The sequence below is a fragment of the Pinus tabuliformis genome, chromosome 3_2 (assembly GCF_031772625.1).
Source record: "Pinus tabuliformis cultivar Carrire ecotype Pingquan chromosome 3_2, CPIR1, whole genome shotgun sequence".
NCBI lineage: Eukaryota > Viridiplantae > Streptophyta > Pinopsida > Pinales > Pinaceae > Pinus > Pinus tabuliformis.
This window is the reverse complement of record NC_142302.1, coordinates 1,259,689,996-1,259,700,046: the sequence shown is the minus strand read 5'-3', so window position 1 is coordinate 1,259,700,046 and position 10,051 is coordinate 1,259,689,996. Positions and strand designations below refer to the sequence as shown.

Below are 10,051 nucleotides of genomic sequence, written 5' to 3'. Positions count from 1 at the left end.
AAGAAGATAAGGATCTCAATTGTCTCAGTTCACTGATAAATGTGGGCTTGCTTTGCACAAATGAATCTCCTGAAGGACGACCTACTATGCTGGGCATTCTAAGCACATTGCAAAACATTAGAGACACTTTATTGGGCTTTACTTCCATCCCCAAATTCCAATCAAATCTAACACATTTGTTGGGTAGTACAAGTACTACTATCAACAACATTTGTGAAGGCCAAAGTTCTTCCACATCTTAGTCCATTCTAGCAAAGTGGTAGTTATGTAACTAAACTATGAAGTAACTTGAGTCTTATTTCCATAAATATTTGTTATTAATTCTATGCAAATGTGAACAATAGAATTAGGTTCACTATGAATGGTGTTTTAAAAATGTCTTTATGATTATAAAATTTCTTATCCTATCTTTAAAAAAAAATTATATTCAATATCTTTTACATCTATACTCTTCTGGTATTAAATACATAAGGAATTTTGTGTTTCTTTCAAATGATTAAAATATAGAAATATATTTTAGTTCTAGAAATTATTGAAGAAAATATCACAATGAATATAATTCTAATAGATGAATATAACTACTGTTTTTATGATTTATGATTTGGGTATGAAACTAGAATTGTTATGATTTATGATTATCATAGAGACATCCATACCCTATTGAAGAGGTTGTGTATCTTGCAGCATACACTAGTAATAGAGTAAAAGGTTGGGTGTTATTATCCTACTATGAAACATGTGATAAGCCCATGTGATAAGCCCTTTCCCCGAAAGGTGTGGAGTTATGCAGCAACAAACAAGCCTTTACATATTAAACATTCCTCCTTTTTCCAACAATCTATTTTGATCCCAGAGATACCCTAATTCAGGACCACGTTAGTTTTGTTAGTCCTAAATTATCAAAGCCATGATCGATTCTTGAAAATTATCATTGATAATGGATGTTATGGATGTTAGAGTAGTGGTAGTTCTATTTTTATAAAGTTTTGTAGATTCATGTTGCGTGGGTTTTCTTCAAAGAAAGCAATGTTTTGTAGATCTTATGTGAATTTCATGTTGCGTGGGTTTTCTTCAAAGAAACCAAGCACTCCCTAGTATGGTGGCAGCTATTCCATTTGGACATTTGGACATTTTGCATAAAGAACGTTTCAGTGAAGCAAAGGTTGTGGAGGATCATAAAGGGCAAGGAGGTGTGGTCCTACTAACATTGCTTTTGGTATCTTTGAAGAATGTGATGGCGATGCACACTATAACTTCAACTCTACTCTACTGTAAATCATCATATTATTCCTATATGAATCATAATATAGTATCCATTTAAGACCTCAAATAAATCGAGTGTCCTATAGGCAAATTGTGTTAAGAGATGTTTTCGCATTCCCACTATATTTAAGTTAAGTTATTTTTTTTAATCTCGTTGACCAACATTGTGGTCCATTATTGGACTTTGACCAACATTGTGGTCCTTTATTGGACTTTTGCACGTTAACAAAATTATCTTATTTTATCTACTTGTGCAAACAATTGTAGGCTTTGATTATTTGATCTACTTCTGCAAACAATTGTAGGCTTTGATTATTTTATCTACTTCTGCAAACAATTGTAAACAATTGTAGGCTTTGAAACATATTGATAATGAGACTTGTTGATTATATAACCCACATGGAAGACTTTCCAACGAACTTCTTGTTGTTGATACTGTCGAACTGAAGGAATTGGGCGCTCTGACAGCAGACTTGATAAAGTGATTGGTTGATTGAGGTGTTTGAACCATCAAAGAAGACTTGCACGGTTTCTTCAATTGATAATGAGACTTGTTGATTATATAACCCACATGGAAGACTTTGCAACGAACTTCTTGTTGTTGATACTGTCGAACTGAAGGAATTGGGCGCTCTGACAATAAAGTGATTGGTTGATTGAGGTGTTTGAACCATCAAAGAAGACTTGCACGGTTTCACTTGAAGATCTTGGTGCTATGCTCCTTCAAAAAGAGCAGCGCATTTATAAATTCAAAAAAAACAAGAAGGAAATTTGAACAATGTAATTTAAAAGGAGGAAATTCATAGTCGAGAGAATCTTGAAGGAAGAAAGTCTTTTGTTGCTACTATAACAAGGAGGGACATTTTGTTTGAACACAAGTGCAAACAAAATAGGACTAGCATTCGCACCAGATGTTGCAAAGGAAACGCCGTAAGGCATAAATTGAAGAACGCAAATACAACAAAAAAAATACTTTCATAAAGAATAAAAATACTTATAATGAATTTATTATTAGATATTCCTATATATTGCACTATATATTAGCCCCACTAATTGTTTCCCTTTCTTAATGTAACCTTTCACCACTATGGTCACTATAATATCAAATACAATATGTGTCTTAACCAAAAACCATTATGAAAGTCAAAATACTTATATGTCCCATATCCCATATAAACCATAATATACTTTGATCACTCTTGGAGAATTGCAAACCCTTCCAAAATGCAACTTCTAACCACTATTACCATTAAGAAAAAATGGCATTTATTACCTTATAATCCTTAAGGGAATAACTCTATTATTAAGTAAACCATAGTGCAATATGATTTTTAACACAATGAATTCTAAAAATTATGACCCCTAGTACACTCTCATCATAAACACATTGTAACTCCTAAAATGTTAGGAGACATAAACTTTAATACCTAACACGTTAACTATAACATTAAAACTATAACCTCTATGTACTTAAATTGTCTTAACATAGTGAAGGTAAAGAAGAATCAAGTGTGGCTCTTCAAATTCAATCCCACGAGAAGCAGATATAAAAAATGTTGACTATTATGTAGATGATATTTTCACTATTGACATTGACCCCAAAACCATTTTATGGGAGAAACCTATGGTAATGATGTTGATGGGTACTCATTATTCTCCCATTAAATGGTATAATGGTGGCCTACATTTTGTAAATAATTTAAGGTCTTAATGTTTGTAAACTAATTCTAAACTAATTCTCTTTAATGATAACAACCTCCATAATGTAATTAAGGTAAAATAATCAATTATTTACCAGAGCATTACATGTAAATCTTACTGCATTCATCATTTAAACATATTTAACCCAAAAACTTGATTAAATAAAATATTTTTTGAAAAAGAACGTGTCAACATATCACAAAAATGTACTCAGGTACCCCATCTGCAAAAAGCCATTCACTCTTTCATGAAAGTTTAAAATGTAAAATGTTTAATAGTCAAAAAGCCATTCACTCTTTCATGAAAGTTTAAAATGTAAAATGTTTAATAGTCGCACCATATTGAGCTAAATTTCGCAATCATATAAAAACTATAAAAACGATGTAGCGTAAAAATAATCAGAAAGAAATCATTTTTTCTCAATAGGTGATTTTCCAAAGATGGGTGTCAGATAAAAAGCAGCAGCTGCTCCTAAAAACCCTAAGCTGTTCTTTACCAAAGGCTCCCAATCCGAAGTTCTCCGCACAATTGGAAGTATCCCAAACAAAGGAAATAACAATAGCCACAGAGGAGAAAGAAGAAGAATCCACTGCCATGAACCCTCCACTCTGCCCTGAGGGCTAAGCCGAGCAGCAAACCCAAACACACAACCCCTAGCAATGGATGTCGCAAGAGTTAAAAAGTACAGGACATTTGTCAAACTAGGCACGTTATTGCATCCCTCTTCCCTAACAATGCATTGCTTGATGGCATCAATTGTATTCAAAAGGGCTGCCTGATAGCCCTCTTCCGATACAAAAAACTGATTCCCATACTTGGCCTGCAGCTCACCGAAGGATTGACGAGGAAGCCTGGAATCCACTGTTAATCCTGTGCCAAAATTCAAGATGTTTGGGAAGAGATGTCCTCTACTATAATCACAGTCCTGTCATCAGGGTGCCATAGGTCCCTGAAGGATTTATCTGAAGGAGATGGGGATGGCCCAGACCTTGTAAGGATTCTTGTTTTCCACTCTGACTCGTCTTCCAAAGCTTGCAACTCTTGTGAAATCTTCATTGCTTGGGCTGGAGATAAGACCCTGGCTATGTCAATAACATTGGTGAAGTTGTTGGGTAGCTGAAGGTCTGGGACTTTTATTGCTTCTGGCTCTTTTGAGGCCATGTTGGATTGAAATTCTGAGTTCAGGATTTGGGTAATTGCTAAAGATGGTGTCAACTGCACTTGCTGAATCAGAAAGGTGAACAAGGGCATGGATGCCATTGACAAAGTTTGCTTACCCACATCCTTGAAAATGTTGTTTTTGTGCTGTGCATATATCAACTGAGAAATACCCAGGTTTTTGAAGGTGATCTGAAAGGGGTTGAAGTTGTGGGTTATTGAATCGGGTGTACATTGACTGACAGAGTATGAATGTTTTATGCGATTGAAGGTGGGCTTGTAATTGAAAATGGAGAGGAAAGAGAATGACTTAAAAGAGATAACGTAGCAGGAACTGAGTGGCATTTTAACTGGGGGTGGAGAAAGACTCGGAATGCTCTTGATGGTTGCTTGCTGAGGCTTGAGCTTGAGTTTCCATGAGATACTAGAGATGGGTCTAATCTGAGCCACCTGATTCCACCTGTAAGGCCAGGCACACACCAGAATGAACCAGTAGAGTTTTGTAAGATTACTCAAAGATGGACGAATACTTCCTGATAAATCATTTGAATTCATGTCCATACCAAAATTAACAAGGATTCAAAGTGTTATGTTCATTGAAAATAATCTATGACATCCAACTGAATATTTGATAAACAGGAATATTTTTGTTGGAATTTTACAGAGTGCGATGGTGTTTGAATTTTAATAGAAAAGAGAATTTTTATACACGTTGTTACCCAGGATCAAAACAATTGACATTCTGAAGGGAAAACTATTAACTATTTTCTTAATGTGATTAGGCTGATAATCAAAATTAAATTCTTCGTCTTTTGTTGGGAGAGACACTTTGTAAATAATGTACCAATTCTCTTTAATGTTAACCACCTCCATAGTGTGATTAAGGTAAAATAATCAATTATTTACCAGAGTATTAAATTTCTAAACTAATTCTCTTTAATGATAACCACCTCCATAATGTAATTAAGGTAAAAATAACTTATCAACATAATTATTTTAAGAGAAAAATCAACCTAACACATACAAGTCATCATATAAATTCAGAGGGAGGATTCTGAATACATTACTTACCAAATGTATAAAACTAATCAATTTGTGTCAGCTTAAAGTCATTTTTTTGTAGTCCCCACTCAGCTCCTATGTTGCTATGTACCACAAGAACTCTAAACAATCGATATAGACACAAATTCTAGGCTAGTTTCTTTACCATCAATGAAGCAATCCTTTTTCCAGTGTTCAATATTTCGTTCATGCACCTTTTTAAAAGCAAGATCGTATTCAATTGACAATAATAGAGCACAATATTCAACACACACAGAAAACAAACAATACACAAATTCATTCATTCATTTATTAAAGACAAAACGCCAGAAAAAATGATGGAACGCTACAAAAGTAACGCAAAGATAATTCATTCAACTGAAAACTAAGACTTGGTACAAAGGTCAAACTGTTTTACAACAGTTCTTTAATTTTCTACAATACTGGTTTCAATTGAAAACCGAGACTTGGAACAAAGATTCAAACTGTTATTCAACAGTTCTTTATTTTTTTACAGGACTAGTTTCAATTGAAAACTAAGACTTGGAACAAAGAATCAAACTGTTTTACAATAGTTCTTTATTTTTCTACAGAACTGGCTTCAATGTATGGAGCAAAGTAAAAAAGGAAGAAAATGAAGTAACAGTTTTCGAAAGAGGAAAAATTAGAATGTGACAGGATGTTGAAATCCAAATGTAAAATAACAAGCGTCTTATTTGATATCTATAAGCTTATTCATCCCAGGGGAAGCTCTCAGAGATGGATTTTGACCTCATGAACTTCTTGGTCCATATGAAATTCACATGGCAAGTAAAACCACATGAGCTATCCTAAAAATTTCAAACCGTTTATATATAACGCATAGGAAATATAATTCATGTCTAGCAGGACTCTTTTACAATGCTCAGCCCTGTGTCAGAAACTTAAATTTAATCAGACTATCATCCATTCTCACTATTGCATGTCACTTGTATCTGAAAGGCTATCTGTTGTTTTAAAAGTGGTACAAATTATATTACAGTTCACAAGCTGCCTGCCACATGGTCCTGGCCCTATATATATATATATATATATATATATATAACAGTTCACAAGCTACCTGCCACATGGTCCTGGCCCCATATATATATATATATATATATATATTAATGCTAATGGTGGGTATTTGGTCAACTCATCCCAACTTCCTTTATCTTAAAACATAAGGTGTACTGTAACAGAGCTTCCAGGAGATTAGGAACGGGCCTAAACGGTGATTGAAGTGCAAAAGCACCCTATTTTAACTTCAGAGTCCATCTGCTCCTGCCCACGCAAATTCCTGCAACTGGCTCTTAGGATTACCAAAGCACCGTTCCTCCTCTCTTCCAAGGTCACAATTTTCCACTCTGACTTGTCTTCCAAAGCCTGCAACTCTTGTGAAATCTTCACTGCTTGGGCTAGAGATAAGACCCTGGCTATGTCAATAACATTGGTGAAGTTGTTGGGTAGCTGAAGGTCTGGGACTTTTATTGCTTTTGGCTCTTTTGAGGCCATGTTGGATTGAAAGTCTGAATTCAGGATTTGGGTAATTGCTAAAGATGGTGTCAACTGCACTTGCTGAATCAGAAAGGTGAACAAGAGCATGGATGCCATTGACAGAGTTTGCTTACCCACATCCTTGAGAATGTTGTTTTTGTGCTGTGCATATATCAACTGAGAAATACCCAGGTTTTTGAAGGTGATCTGAAAGGGGTTGAAGTTGTGGATTATTGAATCAGGTGTACATTGACTAACATAATATGAGTGTTTTATGCGATTGAAGGTGGGCTTGTAATTGAAAATGGAGAGGAAAGAGAATGACTTAAAAGAGATAACACAGTAGGAATCGAGTGGCATTTCAATTTGGGGTGGAGAAAGACTCAGAATGCTCTTGATGGTTGCTTGTTGAGGCTTGAGCTTGAGTTTCCATGAGATACTGGAGATGGGTCTAATCACGAAAGACCGAATGCACCAAAAATCTGAGCCACCTGATTCCACCTGTAAGGCCAGGCACACACCAGAATGAGGACACGTAGACTAAGAAACTATGACACTCGGTCGTAGCAGGCACCAAGATATGCATAACATTGCTAATTAAATGTACGAGGGAAAGCATTAGCGTTGTAGCAACCATCAATGGTGCCCTGAAATACCCACTGATAAACCAAGTGAACTGGTTGAGGTCATAGAGCCACAACCAGTCGAGGCTTACACCATGGCTACAGGTAGCATAAATGAAAAAAAGTAAATAGGGGAGTTATTTTTCTGAGACAAGGGTTAATAATCCATACCTATAGATACATAGCACACTTGAAGAGAAGTTGCTCTTGGTTCTGTTGGTATAGTTTGGTGAATTCCATTCCACTGTGGATACCCTAAACAGCCAGAGAAAAATAGTTTGCATGAGAACCAAACGCGTTCCTTTGAGGAACACAAAAGGACAATAACAAGGAATTGAGGGAAAAACGATAAATACAGACCTGAGAGTTTTCACCACGATGGTAATGGAATCCATTGTTCTCTTGTCCCACGAATACTTGAACCAGCTCGACGATACCAGCACACATCCTCTGGCACATCCAAACCCTTGAAAATTAGACGAGACGGTAATGCCCACACCATGGGAATGTAAAATGAAGTAGTAAACACAAGAATGACATACCTATAAGCTATAGGGGAAGGCCTCATTGCCATACATTCAGAAAATTCATGAGTCTGGAGTAACCACATCCTGAAATAAAAAACAATATAATGCCTGCAATAAAAGGTTTATTTTACACAAATCAAAACGAAATTTATTCTCTGATGAATGTAACTAAAAGCAGAATAACAAAATAACAGGGCTGCTGAGCACAAAGAATGTCAGACTTGGGAACTTTACAGCTAATTACAATCACTACAGAGCATGGTGGATATGTGAAGGAGGCTGCTGAGCACAAAGAATGTCAGACTTGGGAACTTTACAGCTAATTACAATCACTACAGAGCATGGTGGATATGTGAAGGAGACCCATTAATTGATGTAGTCCTGCATGATCACTCTCAGTGTTATATCTCCATTTCCTTCGATGCAAACCGTGGATTAATAGTCCCATATAAGAGAGATAGGTTTAGATATGCCACAGGGAGATATGCCAAAGGGACAACCCTTAACATAAGGCTATACTGAAAAAAATTATAAGCAACCATTGTAACCCTCCTAATGATACTAATAAACATGAGTTGCATTTGAGCCCTAAACTTCTGCAAAATAAAAAATTCCCAGACTTTTATATTAGAGTTAAATCATTTTTTCTCAATAGGTGATTTTCCAAAGATGGGTGTCAGATAAAAAGAAGCAGCTGCTCCTAAAAACCCTAAGTTGTTCTTTACCAAAGGCTCCCAATCCGAAGTTCTCTGCACAATTGGAAGTATCCCAAACGAAGGAAATAACAATAGCCACAGGGGAGAAAGAAGAAAAACCCACTGCCATGAACCCTCCACTCTGCCCTGAGGGCTAAGCTGGGCAGCAAACCCAAACACACAACCCCTAGCAATGGATGTCGCAAGAGTTAAAAAGTACAGGACATCTGTCAAACCAGGCACGTTATTGCATCCCTCTTCCCTAACAATGCACTGCTTGATGGCATCAATTGTATTCAAAAGGGCTGCCTGATAGCCCTCTTCCGATACAAAAAACTGATTCCCATACCTGGCCTGCAGCTCACCGAAGGATTGACGAGGAAGCCTGGAACCCACTGTTAATCCTGTGCCGAAATTCAATATGTTTGGGGAAGAGATGTCCTCTACTATAATCACAGTCCTGTCATCAGGGTGCCATAGGTCCCTGAAGGATTTATCTGAAGGAGATGGGGATGGCCTAGACCTTGTAAGGATTCTCGTTTTCCACTCTGACTCGTCTTCCAAAGCCTGCAACTCTTGTGAAATCTTCACTGCTTGGGCTGGAGATAAGACCCTGGCTATGTCAATAACATTGGTGAAGTTGTTGGGTAGCTGAAGGTCTGGGATTTTTATTGCTTCTGGCTCTTTTGAGGCCATGTTGGATTGAAAGTCTGAGTTTAGGATTTGGGTAATTGCTAAAGATGGTGTCAACTGCACTTGCTGAATAAGAAAGGTGAACAAGAGCATGGATGCCATTGACAGAGTTTGCTTACCCACATCCTTGAGAAAGTTGTTTTTGTGCTGTGCATATATCAACTGAGAAATACCCAGGTTTTTGAAGGTGATCTGAAAGGGGTTGAAGTTGTGGGTTATTGAATCGGGTGTACATTGACTGATAGAGTATGAGTGTTTTATGCGATTGAAGGTGGGCCTGTAATTGAAAATGGAGAGGAAAGAGAATGACTTAAAAGAGATAACGCAACAGGAACTAAGTGGCATTTTAACTGGGGGTGGAGAAAGACTCGGAATGCTCTTGATGGTTGCTTGCTGAGGCTTGAGCTTGAGTTGCCATGAGATACTGGAGATGGGTCTGATCACAAAAGACCGAATGCACCAAAAATCTGAGCCACCTGATTCCACCTGTAAGGCCAGGCACACAGTAGAATGAACTAGTAGAGTTTTGTAAGATTACTCAAAGATGGACAAATACTTCCTCATAAATCATTTGAATTCATGTCCATACCAAAATCAACAAGGATTCAAAGTTTTATGTTCATTGAAAATAATCTATGACATCCAACTGAATATTTGATAAACAGGAATATTTTTGGTGGAATTTTACAGAGTGCGATGGTGTTTGAATTTTAATAGAAAAGAGAATTTTTATACACGCTATTACCCAGGATCAAAACAATTGACATTCTGAAGGGAAAACTATTTTCTTAATGTGATTAGGCTGATAATCAAAATTAAATTCTTCATCTTTTGT

General features: G+C 36.6%; 1 protein-coding gene and 1 long non-coding RNA gene across 2 annotated transcripts; both read right to left on the bottom strand.

Annotated features, from left to right (window-relative positions):
• Positions 1–6,883: 6,883 nt before the first annotated feature.
• On the bottom strand, positions 6,884–8,068 carry LOC149185308 (uncharacterized). The gene is made up of 4 exons (XR_016257829.1): positions 7,844–8,068; positions 7,662–7,751; positions 7,473–7,556; positions 6,884–7,179 (listed from the first exon to the last, which is right to left on the bottom strand). It is a non-coding gene; the product is annotated as an uncharacterized LOC149185308 (long non-coding RNA).
• Positions 8,069–8,466: 398 nt separating this feature from the next.
• Positions 8,467–9,219, bottom strand: LOC149185307 (thylakoid lumenal 15.0 kDa protein 2, chloroplastic-like). The gene has a single exon (XM_089415617.1). The coding sequence runs from the start codon at positions 9,217–9,219 to the stop codon at positions 8,467–8,469; it is 753 nt and encodes a 250-aa protein (XP_089271743.1).
• Between the last annotated feature and the right edge of the window lie 832 nt (positions 9,220–10,051).

Bases quoted from the DNA above. Each gene is read 5' to 3' on its own strand.
- LOC149185307 (XM_089415617.1), bottom strand. From the start codon at position 9,219: ATGGCCTCAAAAGAGCCAGAAGCAATAAAAATCCCAGACCTTCAGCTA.